We start from the raw sequence: 13,744 nt of genomic DNA on the forward strand, positions 1-13,744 counted from the left end.
CCAAGTACAAAACACTGGTTGCTAGACAAGGAATTGCCTGTTTTCTCAGTACCAGCAGAACTTTACTGGCATAGCAATTGTCACCAGTGAGTATGTATTTCCTTAAAGGATGAAAGAGACAAATAAGTGTCCAAAAGATATGCTGCCTCTACTAGCACTTGAGTGCCTCCTCACTTCTCTTAAATCCTGCATTCTTAACTAAGGAAATTGAGAACTGAGTGTGTATTGTTTCTTCCCACCAGTCTACATAACCCAGCTTAGGTGCTACAACTGTTATCTAGAGAGTATGATTGTGACATTACTTCAGTTCTCCTTTTTTGACTAACCACGCGAGACTGGGTTGGTCAATGTTTATAAGAAGCAGAATGTTAAATCAGTATTCGCTGAAAAGGGCATGATTCAGCGAGCTGCTGCAGTCAACTGGGCAAAGTAGAGATTCAAGGACCTTAGAAAATATTTTCAAAGTGTTTGCTTCTTTTCCTTAAACATGAGAAATTACTGGAGATTTCTGAGATATAAATTTTAAATTCTAACATAATAATGATAACAGCAATTTATGTTTGCATTCTATTTTTATGAAAAGGGCTGTGTTTTTACTTTACCCACCATGATTATTCAGATAAAAAATTATATTAATAAAAAACTTCCAGGAAAGCTACTTCAATGGTACACTGTCTTGAAACGAACATGCTGTTGGAAAGATGTAATTGTGTACATGAGTGCTGTCCTAAGCTCTATCAAAGTAGCAAATTGTTGCTACCTGAAAATGAAGGGCTAATTAAACTGCTATCTATTACAATCACAGAAAAACTGAGCTATGGATCCCATGGAGGTTTGCCACTTTTTCCTTTGGTCCGCTCTGCCAGTATTTCAAAGCAAACGTCTTTTCCAACAGTAAGCAGAAATCTGGGGAGATGCAGCATCTAGATAATGGGCTCATTTCTCTCCTGCATCTGTAGAGGCAGAGAGGAAAACGGGCGTGCGACCACTTGCTGGCTGTGGATGACCTGCTGCCTCCTGTGCTCCACCTTTCTGAAGCACTGTCAGAAAAGCCTCTATTTTTGTTCTACTTTCCAAGCAGTGTTACAGAAATATTTTACATTCTGTTCAACAGCACAAATGGCAAGCACATCATTAGTGAGGAAGTATCAAACAAGGAAAAGGGTCTACGGTGTCTTCCAGAGTCTCTGCATTTTGAGTACTAATATGAGCCAAATAAGAGTCCCAAAGTTCTCTTCCAATTAAAAAAGTTGTATAGGCCTGGCGCTGTGGCTCACGCCTGTAATTCCAGCACTTTGGGAGGCCGAGGTAGGTGGATCACCTGAGGTCAGGAGTTCGAGACCAGCCTGACTAACATGGTGAAACCCCGTCTCTACTGAAAATACAAAAAAAATTAGTTGGGTGTAGTGGTGGCAGCCTGTAATCCCAGCTACTTGGGAGGCTGAGGCAGGAGAATCACTTGAACCCAGGAGGCGGAGGTTGCAGTGAGCCGAGATCACACCATTGCACTCCCACCTGGGCAACAGAGTAAGACTCTGTCTCAAAAAAAAAAAAAAAAAAAAAAAAGTTGTATAATCACAATTAGTAATTTTCATATATAAATTTAAGAATTACTTGTGAAACTTAAAAGAGGGGATTTCTAAGTTCCATCACAGACTTCTAGATCAGAATTTCCTGGATTGGGGCCCTGCAGGGTCCCTGAGGTCCTTGCCGCTGCAAAAGGGGTCTCTGGACCATCAGCAGTGGCATCACCTGGGGGCTTGTTAGAAAAGTAGAGCTTCGAGCTTTACCCCAAGACTTCTTGAATCAGAATCTGAGTTTTAGCAAGATCCTCAGACCATTAATCTGCACCCTAAAGTTTGAGAAGTGCTGCTCTAGGAGATTCTGAATTTCATCCCTGGCCAAGAAACACTGATTTAAGATACTGTTTCCATATGAACACAAAATATAAATCATTTTGCTTGGAAAAAAAAAAAAGCTCTGTAACAATGCCCCAAATGGAATGATGTTCAAGTCTAGAAGGATTGAAATTATGATGATTGATTGATAGACAGACAGACAGATAGATAGATAAATAGATAAAAACAAATTAATGGCTGAAATCTTGAAAGTAATTTTAAAAAACAAACGAAGACTGAGTCTCAACTTGAGAACAATTTCTAAAAGTTTCTGTAAGTGGAAATACCTTTGGCATGTTGGATAGTGCAGTATGCCCGCTCTCTCTTCGTATCTTGATTGAAAAGTTGGCTTTGAACAACGGTTCATCAAAGCAAGGGAAAGCCATGCGTGCCTGGGTTGGCTCAAAATGTGTTACTGCAAGTATTCTGTGAAAAGACCCACCCCCAGCCAAAATGCGTAAGTGAAATCAAGAAGAGAAATGAATCTGTACATTTAGCAAATGGCTTATCAAATCTGGGGGTAATAGACTTGATTTCTCAAACTGCAATCTTTGTGAATCTCAACTGTCTCTTTGAGGAAAATGAAGGTAAAATCTTACTTAGCAGCTACCAATCATGAGCAATGCCCTGTTCTGGGAACCCTAATTACACTATTTCATTCATACTCAGGTCAAACAAGGATATTGAGGCTCAGACAACTTGAACGACCTTAGCAGGATCCGTGGCCAGTAAATGACTGAGATAGTACACATGTTGCCTACATGGCTTCAAAATTGACTAGGAAATTAAACGTTCAGTACTGTCTCTAAACCTGAAAGGGCCTCAGCAGACATTTGAGTAATTGTGTACATGAGTGATGTCCTAAGTTGTATTTTCAGGAAGCAGATCCTGACTTACTGAGAACATCTTGCCAGGAGAAACAGGTAAGGGAGTGAAGGAAGCAGGACAGGGAAAAGGGAGAAGCCAGGCAAGGGTGCAGGACAGGCAAAGTTCCAGCATCAACCTGATTCCCAGGTTGCTCTGGGATGCAAACTACGCCTTCACATGTCCCCCACTGGAGGCAAGGAGCTGGGCTTTCATATTCTTGTACCATTGTTGGCTAGCGATCCCTCTGTTGCACCTGTGCCCCCAGGTACTTCTAGTTCTCTCTGCTTGGGACTCTTCAGACGATGACAGGTATAATAGATATATACTCTGACAAACTTCTCTTCCCCAACACCTGGATATGCCTGAAACTGTACGGTTGCAGATTTACTCCTTGGAGGTTAAGCTTCAATTAAGAAGTGAATCTGAAGAGCAGATTTTGACTGGAAAAGGAAGGGAGAATAGAATAGCTCAAATAAGAGGGAGAGAGAGATCAGGAGGGCAAAAAGAGAAGCTGTCGGCATATTTTACTTCAGCTTACTTTATTTCTATGCCACAGGCTGGGAAACTGAGACTAGGGATGTAAATGATTCACTTGTGGCCTCAAGGTTTTATTTGTATTTGGTAGCAGTTTCTGCAAATGTAAAGGAATTCTAAGTGGCTGGAATAATTTTCACTCACATGAAATTTTGGTTGTAATGAGTCTACATTGAAAAAACAAAAAAACTGAATCTTTGTTGCTTAGATGATTAATTTGAGCTCTACAGGCAACGTGTGACTTTCTGCATCTCAAAAGAACCACCATCAACTGAATTATTTGTGTATTTTAGATGAAGAAGTGAGGAAGAAAGAGAGAGAGAAAGAGAGATTCACAAGATTCAATTGACATTGTGCAGTACATTATCATACATGTCAGCCCTACTAGGTGACTGAGTATGAGGGGAACTGACTAATCAACCATAAGAAGCATCAGGAATAGCCTGCGTTTAATCATGGGAGGCATGCTGGAAAGCTTTCCAGCTTTACTCCAAATATCTCCCCATCTCATCTCCCACAGCCCCCAGAATAGTATCCCTAAGATGTATGTCCTTTGGATGGGGCCTTCGGCATTTGAAAAAAATGAAAAAAGCCATCATTGTTTACGTGGTACCTTAGTGAGAAGAGGTTGATACTTTTCCCATCCAATACTATGCTGAGCCTGAGAACAAGTCCCTGAGGATTGTGGCTGCAATGAGGGGAAGTGTCACCAAGGGAATGTGGAAAGAGATGAGCCTGGGGAAGAGCTGTCCTACGTGGATGGCTGGAGTCTGTGCAGTGAGCACCCAAGGTAGGGAAGGGAAGAGCAGGTATGTAGCAGACACAGTTAGTTGCTTTCCTGGTGCCCATTCCCCTTCCTTGGTTCCAGTGGAATCCTGATTTTATTCAGGAAGGCAGCAAGTCCAGATAAGGGAGTTACTTCTTCAGGAGGCTGTGACTCATTCTGGCCTAGCAGAAATCGTTGGGTGCGAAATCTTTGTAAAGAGTGTTAGATTCAACTAGAATGTTTCTTTTTGCCCTTATCTCTCCCCCATGTCCCCCTTCTTCCTGCCTAGAATGTGGACTTGATGCCTAGAGGTGCAGCAATCATCTTGCAAGTATTAGGAAGAAAGCCATAGGATGGCTGAGCAGAAAGACAGAAGGAGCCTGGGTCCTGGATGACGCTGAACAGCACTACAGCAGCTCTGAGCTGCTCCACTTCTGGACTTCTTGTTGCATGAGAAAAATATACCTCTGTGTGGTTAAGCCATGGAATTTAGTTTTCTCCAAATGGCAATTGAACACAATTCATATAATATCAGAGTGCACTGAGCCAGACTCCTCTTACCTCCCAGATGGATCCTGGCCCTGGGAAACCAAACCATCCACTCTATGAAGCATCCTTGATTCTTCTCTTTCCCTCACCTCACACCTCACATGTGATAGAGATCACATGATAATCTCTGTTATTTTGCCCTCCAGAATAACTGCCAAGTTCAATTGCTTCACTCCATAAGCACTGTCACTAGCCTGTCCCAAATTAGCATCACTTCTTACCTGAACTACTGCAGCAACCTCCCAAATGATTACACTGCTTCTCTATAACATACCCTCAACATAGACTTGATCTTTTTAAAGCATAAATCAGAGCAGAATCTTCCAATGACTTCCCATTCCATCTGAGTTACAGTCAAAACTCCTTATAAGATGCCCCAAGGCTCCACGTGATCTGATCCCTTTCTCCCTCTTGTTCACTCTCCTCAGCTCACACTGGCCTTCTTCTCTCAACCAATACCACTTTAGAGCCTTTGCACTTGTCCTGAGATGTTCTCATAACTGTCTCTTAAAAAAAAAAAAAAGCTCTCAGTTTAAATTCACTTCCTCAACAAACACTTCCCTGCCCAGTCAACTGAGTTAGTCTCAATCCTCAGTCACATTTTCTACCTTTTTTGCACCTTGTTTTATTTCATTCATAACACTGGCTCCTTACCTTGCCAGTTTTATTTATTTTCTTGCCCTGGTTGTCTGTTCCATCAGATCCCACCATGATACATTCAGTGCCTAGTGCAGTGCCTGGCACATAGTTTGTGCTCAGTGAATGTGACTTGATCAAATAGACTATATTTCTCCATTTTCCAAACAAACTTGTTCCTTATTTCTGCCTATTCTATATGAGTCATGGTGTTACCTAGGCAATGTATACTCTGTCACTTCCTCTCTCCCAACCCCAATCTCACTTACATTTCCTTCTGGTCCCAGATGAAGACTCGCTTCCTTTGAGAAACATTCCCTATTTCAGCCCTCTCTGCACTGACCATCTCTTTCCCTAGCACATAAGCATATCCATCACATTAGTCATATACTGTACTCTCCTCCTAGTTATTCACCCTCCAGCTGTTTATGCCTCTGTGTCCTGTCTTCCATCTCTACTGTGGTTTCCTTAAGGAATGGTAGAGCTTTTCCTTCTTCTGGGTTCCCCATAGTTTACTGGATTTCTCATAAATGGCTGCTGAAGTCTGCTCCTGGCAAAGAGATGTAACTCATAAGGAAATTATCACAAGAGAATGTAAATTACCTGAGCAAGTTCTTACCTTGTTTCACCACCAAGAGTTCTGTATGTGCTTTTATAAAACCCTTCAAAGCCATCAGCTAACTTGGCTTGGAAGTCAATAGCCACATAGTATTTCAGGTGAGGCGTAAGTTTCTCTGGAACCAGCAGTGCAATTTGTTGATGAGCAGGATAACTCAAAACTTTCAGCTCTTTTCCTGATTTCATGTATCTTGAATCTTCCTCTGACTGAAGAGTGGCATTTGTGATTTCAAGATCTTTGCTGTGCAAGATGATAAACTGGGTAGCATTGCTGACCAAGACCTCGATCTTCTCAGATGCAACAAAGTCCAGAGAGGTGAGATTGGGGTGCACAAAGAGGTCATAATGGAGGGGAATGACCACGTTGGGGAGTCTTAGCTCCTGCCAAGGAAATGGTTCCCCATTGGAGGCTACTGGGAAAGCCCCAGGATCCTCAGTGAAGTGATGACTAGATGGCACTGAGAATTGAGAACAAACGCGTATTTGGAGCAAGATGGCTGCTAAGCAGTAAAATCCTGTGTGAATATTAAACATTGGTTTTCTGTGTGAATTAACCATTGCAGAAGAATGGAACATGATATCTATTCCCTAGAAGACAAGTTAATATCCAGGCTAATCTCGTAGTTCTTCATAGCACTGCACTGGCTCCTGTTCTGTCACACGGGGTCTGGACAATATTTTCAATATATGAATTTAATCTAGAAGAAAAAAAACACACTTATAACATGAAGAAAAAGATTTCAATTTACAAATAAAATCTTAAACATGTAAAAAGTTATGAGTGAGTAAGGGAAAATCTGCTTTCTGTCTGAATTATGCCAAGTATCCATAAAATAAAGCAGAAATTAAGCTGTTATCTGGTTGTTATAAATAAAAACCTTTTAGGATTCTCCCCAAAAACCCTACCTTAAAATTGAATGTAATGAATTTCTTCTGAATTCTTGTGCAACGAGCAGAAAGCAGGTGTGTAAATTTATTGCATGTTGAATGTTTTTAACATTTGTTTATATTTTAAATTTTTGTTTATTTATTTATGTTTTAGACAGGGTCTTGCTCTGTTGCCCAGGCGGGAGTAGAGTGTGCAATCATGATCACAGCTCACCGTGGCCTCAACTTCCTGGGCTCAAGTGATCCTCCCACCTCAGCCTCCAGAGTAGCTGGGACTACGGACACACACCGCCACACCTGGCTACTTTTTGGAGAGAGGGGTGTCTCCCTGTGTTACCCAGGCTGGTCTCAAACTCCTGAACTCAAGCAATCCTCCCCGCTTAGCCTCCCAAAGCGTTGGGATTACAGGCGTGAGCCACTGTGACCAATCTATTTTATTTTATTTTTATTTATTTATGTTTTTGCGATGGAATCTCTCTCTGTTGTCCAGGCTGGAGTACAGTGGCGATGTCTCGGCTCACTGCAACCTCTGACTCCTGGGTTCAAGTGGTTCTTCTGCCTCAGCCTGTTGAGTAACTGGGATTACAGTCATGTGCCGCCATGCCCAGCTAATTTTTGTATTTTTAGTAGAGACGGGGTTTCACCATGTTGGCCTGGCTGGTCTCAAACTCCTGATCTCAGGTGATCCACTTGCCTCGGCTTCCCAAAGTGCTGGGATTATAGGTGTGAGCCACTGCGCCCAGTCGTATTTTATTTTTTTTAAAAGACAATGTCTCACTATGTTGGCTAGGCTGGCCTCAAATTCCTGGGGTCAAGCAATCCTGATGCCTCAGCCTCCCAAGTAGCTGGAACCACAGGCACATGTGTAATCTTAAGAGTATGCCCGAAAGTAAACTCTGCAAGATATCTCTATTTTGTCTTCATAAGTCACAAAGAATAGTCTGTATATATTCTATATTCTTTGGATACCAGATATTATTATTACTACTACTAATGGCATTGAACTTCAACTCTTTCGATAACATTATCTGAATGGCCTCATTTTATGGCTACTGGTGTAAAGGTTGCTGGTCAAGGTAGGTGTTTATCCTCCGTTTATTTTCAATATGTCAAAAGCCATTGAAATAAATTTTGAGTTTATAATATTCTCACATAATTTTTTAAAGGTTTAGTTCTTTTCCTTTACACTACTTTTGAAAGCACAATTAAATCAAACTGAATTTACTACCTTTGTAAATAGAACTAAGTTTCTTACTCTTCGAAGGGTAAAGCTATAACACATATAAAGTTAGGATGAACAGCATAGTTAATTTAGGAGAATCAATTCTTACTCTCACCCTGCCACCTGCCTCTACTTACCTCCTTACTGCTCCAACTGAAACCATGAAGATTTTCTCTGCTGCTGCTTCTTTTTATAATCCTTAACAAGTTTTGCAGTATTAATTATCCAAATAATTACTTCAATTTTTCAATTTGCAATACTAATGCAGATAACAGGTATTATTAAAGGAACAAAAATAAAATAATATTAAATAAAGATACTTCTCCCTCCTTTTGAAAAACAAGCATTAAATTACTGCTACAAATCTCAATGTTCCAAGAACCTCTGATAAGTACACTCATAATTGGTCTATTAACTTGAGTTTTGGAGGGTTTAAAAAAAATGGAATGACTTACTAGGTGGGTCTGAGGCTTTGGAATCAGACCGGATTCCAATACTAAGTCTACCAACCTCACCTGTGTCATCATGGGCAAAGTTTCTGACTTTTTGAGCTTCATTTATCTCACCCATAAAACAGTGTAATAATTATGTCTTCCTCATGCTGCTATGATTAAATGAAATAATTCATGTGAAGAAGTTGGCACAGCACAGCATGGAGCATATAGGAAGCAAGTAATGAGTGTTGGATAGGAAATTATTATTGGGATTATAACTTGCATTCGGTGACCAAAATGAAGGAGTAGCTCTGCCCCCACTTGTAGCAGACACTCCCAGAGATGTACTTGATTGATAAAAGTAGAGAGAAAAGCTTTACTCACACAGTCTTTAACTTTAGAACTAGTAAGGGTTTTAAAGACCAGCTAGTACAAGTCCTTAGTATTCAGATAAAGAAACAGGACCAGACACAGTGACTTAGGTCTGTAATCCCAGCATTTTGGGAGGCCGAGGTGGGCAGATCACCTGAGGTCAGGTATTCGAGACCAACCTCACCAACATGGTGAAATCCTGTCTCTACTAAAAATACAACAATTAGCCAGACCTGGTGGCACATGTCTGTAGTCTCAGCTACTCAGGAGGCTGAGGCACGAGAATCGCTTGAACCTGGGAGGTGGAGGTTGCAGTAAGCTGAATCGTGCTGCTGCACTCTAGCCTCGGCGACAGAGCGAGGCTCTGTCTCAAAATAAATAAATAAATACATAAATTAAATTAAATAAACAGGTAAAGAAACAGGATGGTGACTTCTCAAAATCCACACAGGAAGTTTGAAGCAGAATCAGGACTAAAACACAGCTCTTTGACCTCTAGCTTTCTATTATACTGCACTGTGCCTTAAATAGCAATGCAGTGAACAAAACATCCTGGGATTGAAGAGGCAAGAATTGTCACAAATGTTTAGAAAAGACAAAAAGATCTCTGAAAGAGAGTGAGTCAGTGCAGTAGAGTCTTAGATCAAGTGCCACCCTCGACTGCATACACTTTCTAATACAGCCATGCCCAATTCACCCCAGTCCTCCAGAATGTTGCCTTAGATTACAAAACCTTCTCAACGCAGCAGTTCTATACCTTCAGTTCATTATTCTCATTGAAAAATTCTAATTTTAAGACAAACCCAACAGAAATGTTGATACATTACCTTAAGTCATGCTGCTGCAGATTTGACTGAAGGGGAATTTATTTTTGCTTTCGCTTTCTGTTATAAGATTCAGAACTTTGCATGCTTCCTGAGTACAGTGCTAGCTGGTTCATTATCACGCAGGTGTGAATGGAGCTTAGGATCCAAGCTTTATTCCAAAAGGATAAGAAACTTTTTGCAGAATGCACTAATAAGTGGTTTTGGAGTATAAGCCAAACCATGGAAAGAAAGGATTGCCAGTGGCTGCCACTTCTGCTGTTATCGCCTCCGTTCCCTTATCCCCAGGGTAAAGCCTTCAGAACATACTTCATGTTTTTTAGTGCCAAGTTGCCTTAGGAATTGATCTTGAACTTCTCCTTGTGCTGCGTCCTCAGTGCTATGAAATCTGACTTCTGCCCATCCACCCGACAAATGTAACTAACTCCAAGCGTACCAAACACCTCCCAGGCAACTTCTGTGGTCTTTATCAGAGGTGATTATTCTCAATTTTTCCAGTCTGTAACCTCCCCGTCTCCTTGGGTACGAGGGGACTGTATCTCACCCTCATCCCTTTGATCTCTCTTTATCTGCCTGTTTGAGTTGGGCTTCTACTTCCTCTTTGCTCTGAATATAGACCTTCCACAAAGATGAAACCTCTGGACTTTGCTCTGCCCTCTCTTTATCCTTTCCAGTACCCAGATTTAGCATTTATCCCCATTCATCCCACATTGCTCCCATTGTGATCCGTCCTCCAAGGGTTCTGCTGCTATAATTCCAACAGCCCAATGGACTGACATTATGTGGATGTCTAACCCTAACCTGAACCAGAACACTAACAACTCAAACAGTGTTTTCTTTCCCCAGATTAACACCCTTTGCTTGAGCTTTATATGCTTCCAGCCTTCTTCCATTATCTGGGATTGAACCATATAGTTAGTTATTTTGATTCTGTCCCTCTCCAATTTGTTACCAAAGCCTGTGGATTTTTCCTTTTCTTTTTTTTTTTTTTTTTTTTTTTTTGAGGTAGGGTCTCACTGTCACCCAGGCTGGAGTGCAGTAGTGCCATCCCAGCTCACTGCAGCCTCGAATTCCTCAGCTCAAATGATCCTCCCACCTCAGCCTCCCAAGTAGCTAGGGCTACAGGCATCCACCACTACACCCAGCTAATTTATTATTATTATTATTTTTATAGATGAGGTCTTCCTAGGTTGCTCAGGCTGGTCTCAAATTCCTAGGCTCAAGTGATCCTTCTGCCTCAGCCTCCCAAAGGGTTGGGATTACAGGCATGAGCCACCACAACTGGCCCTTTTGAATCATTTTCAATCTCGTTCTATCCAATTAAGAAAAACTCCCACTGCTTATTAAAGTAGTCCAGGTCCTCATCCTTCCTCACAATGGCCTTCAACCATATCTTCCCGGCTTCGCAAGCTCAGCTTCTTGCAGTTTACTTGTACAATGTCACCAGATTAATCCTTTCAACTACTGCTTGACCATGCCTCCCCCACTGCTCAAGATCTTTCCTTGATTTCCCCATTTACAGAGGGGCAAGTCCTAGAGTGGGAACCATGGTGGCCTACTGGCAGCCTATATGCCAGCCTATAGTTGTTTTGTTTGAATCACAGTCTATTAAAAGGCAATACATCCATACGAGTTCTATTGTTGAGTGAAATATAGCAAGCTTAGCCCTTATTGTGTTGCAGATGCTCTTCATAGACTTGTATCATGTGCCTTGTCCTGCTGTGGTTTGTGTTTGCAACCTATGTTTGGCCCAACAGCACATGTTGCCATGATTAGATCCTAGTTAAGTCTCAAGCTTTAATTTTTCCCCATTTCTACATTTTATTATCTCAACCTGAATGAACAAGTCGATAACGCAGAAGGGGCAGAAAGCAAGGCAGTTACCTACACCTAAGGCCCGAGGCATAAGACTGAATGGGGTCCCTCAGAGCTGCATTTCACGTAGTGAGAGGGACACCACAGGAAGGGGGATGGCTGGAAACCAGTGAGTGGGAAAAAGAAGGGGACAAAGAGGACAAAGAAGAGGAGGCCCCAAGGGCTTATCTACGGACTCTAACTCTGCAGGGTGTGGGGGCAAGTAGAAGAGGTATAGGAGGCTGGGAGTATTTCTGTGATATTCCTTGTCACAGGATCCAGCCTAGCTGTGGGTATGTGGGCGAGTGCATGTGTGTTTTCAGAGCTCTCTCCTGCCCACTGGAACAGAAGCGGTGGTGGAGAATGAAGAAACAGGCTATGGAATTGAGCTGCAGAATCCTAGAAGTGAAAATTGAGCAGGATTCAAGTACTTTGCAGCTTATTTAAAAGAGTTTCTCAGCAAAATGGGCTCCTAACTTTGCTTTGCTTTGCTTTGTTTCTTCCTTTCTTTCTTTTCTTGTTTCTTCTTTTCTTTTCTTTGGGATAAACTTTGGGAGGTTTGTGGCTTAGGGAATTCATGTCTCAGTTTTCCATTTCATCCTGGTCTCTGAATTGTCTCTTACTCAGAGAGACCCTCCTTGTTGGCTCTAAGGCAGTACCACCCCTCTCTAAATCCACCCTGCCACCACCAAGGCCTATCCCGTCAGCCTGCTTTATGTTTCTTCTTAGCATTGGTCAGTTCCTGATACTTCGTTATATAGTTGTTTGTTTGTTTTCTTGTCTCCTCACTAGAACATAAGCTTTTTGCAGGTAGCAAGTCTGCCCTCTAACTGCCGGGTGGCCAGTCTAGAGCACAGCCTGCCATGTAAGAGACCCTCAACAAATGTTAGCTGAGTGAATGAATGCATTTTCAGTGTTTTAGTTTTAGTTTTTGTTTTTTGTTTTTCCTAGATTGCCCAACAGGTTGCTTCATGCTTCAGGCACATCAGGGTACTTTCCACTTCTGAATGAGCCCTGTGTTCCCTCAGCTTTTCTGCACCTGCCTCTCCATTGACCTAGAGTGTCTGTGGAACACTCAAAGTGTCCCCTGTGTAAACCACCTATCACAAGGTAAATGCCAGTCCCAAGAAGCCACTTTGGAAGTAACACGTGCTTCCTTTCCAGTACCTAACTACAGGTATTTGTTTAGTAGGTCTACTGGCCCTCATCTGAGGCTAACATGTTTGTGTTTTATTTTCTTCCTCAGATTATCAACTTCAGGCTATGGGCCATGCACCAGGATTCCACCTCTTTCTAGCACCTATCGGTGTTGCACGCATCATAGGCCCTCAACAAACAGGTAAGAATGAATGAGTTAAAAGTGAATTTTCCAAAGAGATGAGACTTTATTGTCAAAATATTTTAAAGATTTCACTAATTTGCATTTTTTTTTTTTTTTTTTGACGAAGTCTCACTCTGTCGCCCAGGCTGGAGCATGGTGGCACGATCTCTGCTCACTGCAACCTCCGCCTCTTGGGTTCAAGTGATTCTTGTGCCTCAGCCTCCAGAGTAGCTGGGATTACAGGCTCCCACCACCATGACCAGCTAATTTTTGCATTTTTAGTAAAGACGGCGTTTCACCATGTTGGTCAGGCTGGTCTCAAACTCCTGACCTCAGGTAATCCACCCACCTAGGCCTCCCAAAGTGTTGGGATTACAGGCGTGAGCCACCACACCCTGTGGAGAATTTTTATTAAATATATTACGTATGTTTCTATCCTCTTAGGGTGTTCTCAATAGATTTAAATCTTAATGACTTCATTTTTTTAAAATTATAAACTGAACCTAGGATAAAGAGAATTGAATCATCTTCTTAAAATAATTCACTTCCTCATCTCCAAATTAGACACATTGATACTTTGCTACAGAGGATTATTGTCAATCTGAGAATCAATTAGGGGAAATATATGAAAGACAATTCATAAATTTTTTGTAAACTTTAAAGTTCTTTACTTCCATCAGTTACTTTTATTCTTTTTTTTTTATTTTTTGGGACAGAGTCTTGCTCTGTTGCCCAGGCTGTAATGCAGTGGCACAATTACAGCTTATTGGAGCCTCAACCTCCTGGGCTCAAGCGATTCTCTTGTTTCAGCCATCCAAGTAGCTGGGTCTATAGATGTGCACCACCACACCTGGCTAATTTTTTTATTTTTTGTAGAGATGGGTTTTCACCATGTTTCCCAGGCTGGTTTTGAACTCCTGAGCTCAAGTGATTCACCTACCTTGGCCTTTCTTCCTTTTTT

The 13,744-nt window shown here is 41.7% G+C and overlaps 1 protein-coding gene across 2 annotated transcripts in view; it reads right to left on the reverse strand.

Moving 5' to 3' along the window:
- Window positions 1-10,195, reverse strand: part of ERAP2 (endoplasmic reticulum aminopeptidase 2) — a 45,071-nt gene extending 34,876 nt beyond the window's left edge. For both annotated transcript variants that reach the window (XM_011989414.1, XM_011989413.1), the window contains exons 1-3: window positions 9,612-10,195; window positions 5,870-6,566; window positions 2,186-2,324 (exon numbers count right to left, since the gene is read on the reverse strand). In XM_011989414.1, coding sequence (XP_011844804.1) covers window positions 2,186-2,324; window positions 5,870-6,444 — 714 coding nt within the window. In that variant the 5' untranslated portion in view covers window positions 6,445-6,566; window positions 9,612-10,195. The remainder of the gene's footprint in view (window positions 1-2,185; window positions 2,325-5,869; window positions 6,567-9,611) is intronic.
- Window positions 10,196-13,744: the final 3,549 nt, after the last annotated feature.

This window comes from Mandrillus leucophaeus, unplaced genomic scaffold (assembly GCF_000951045.1).
Source record: "Mandrillus leucophaeus isolate KB7577 unplaced genomic scaffold, Mleu.le_1.0 Scaffold353, whole genome shotgun sequence".
Lineage (NCBI taxonomy): Eukaryota > Metazoa > Chordata > Mammalia > Primates > Cercopithecidae > Mandrillus > Mandrillus leucophaeus.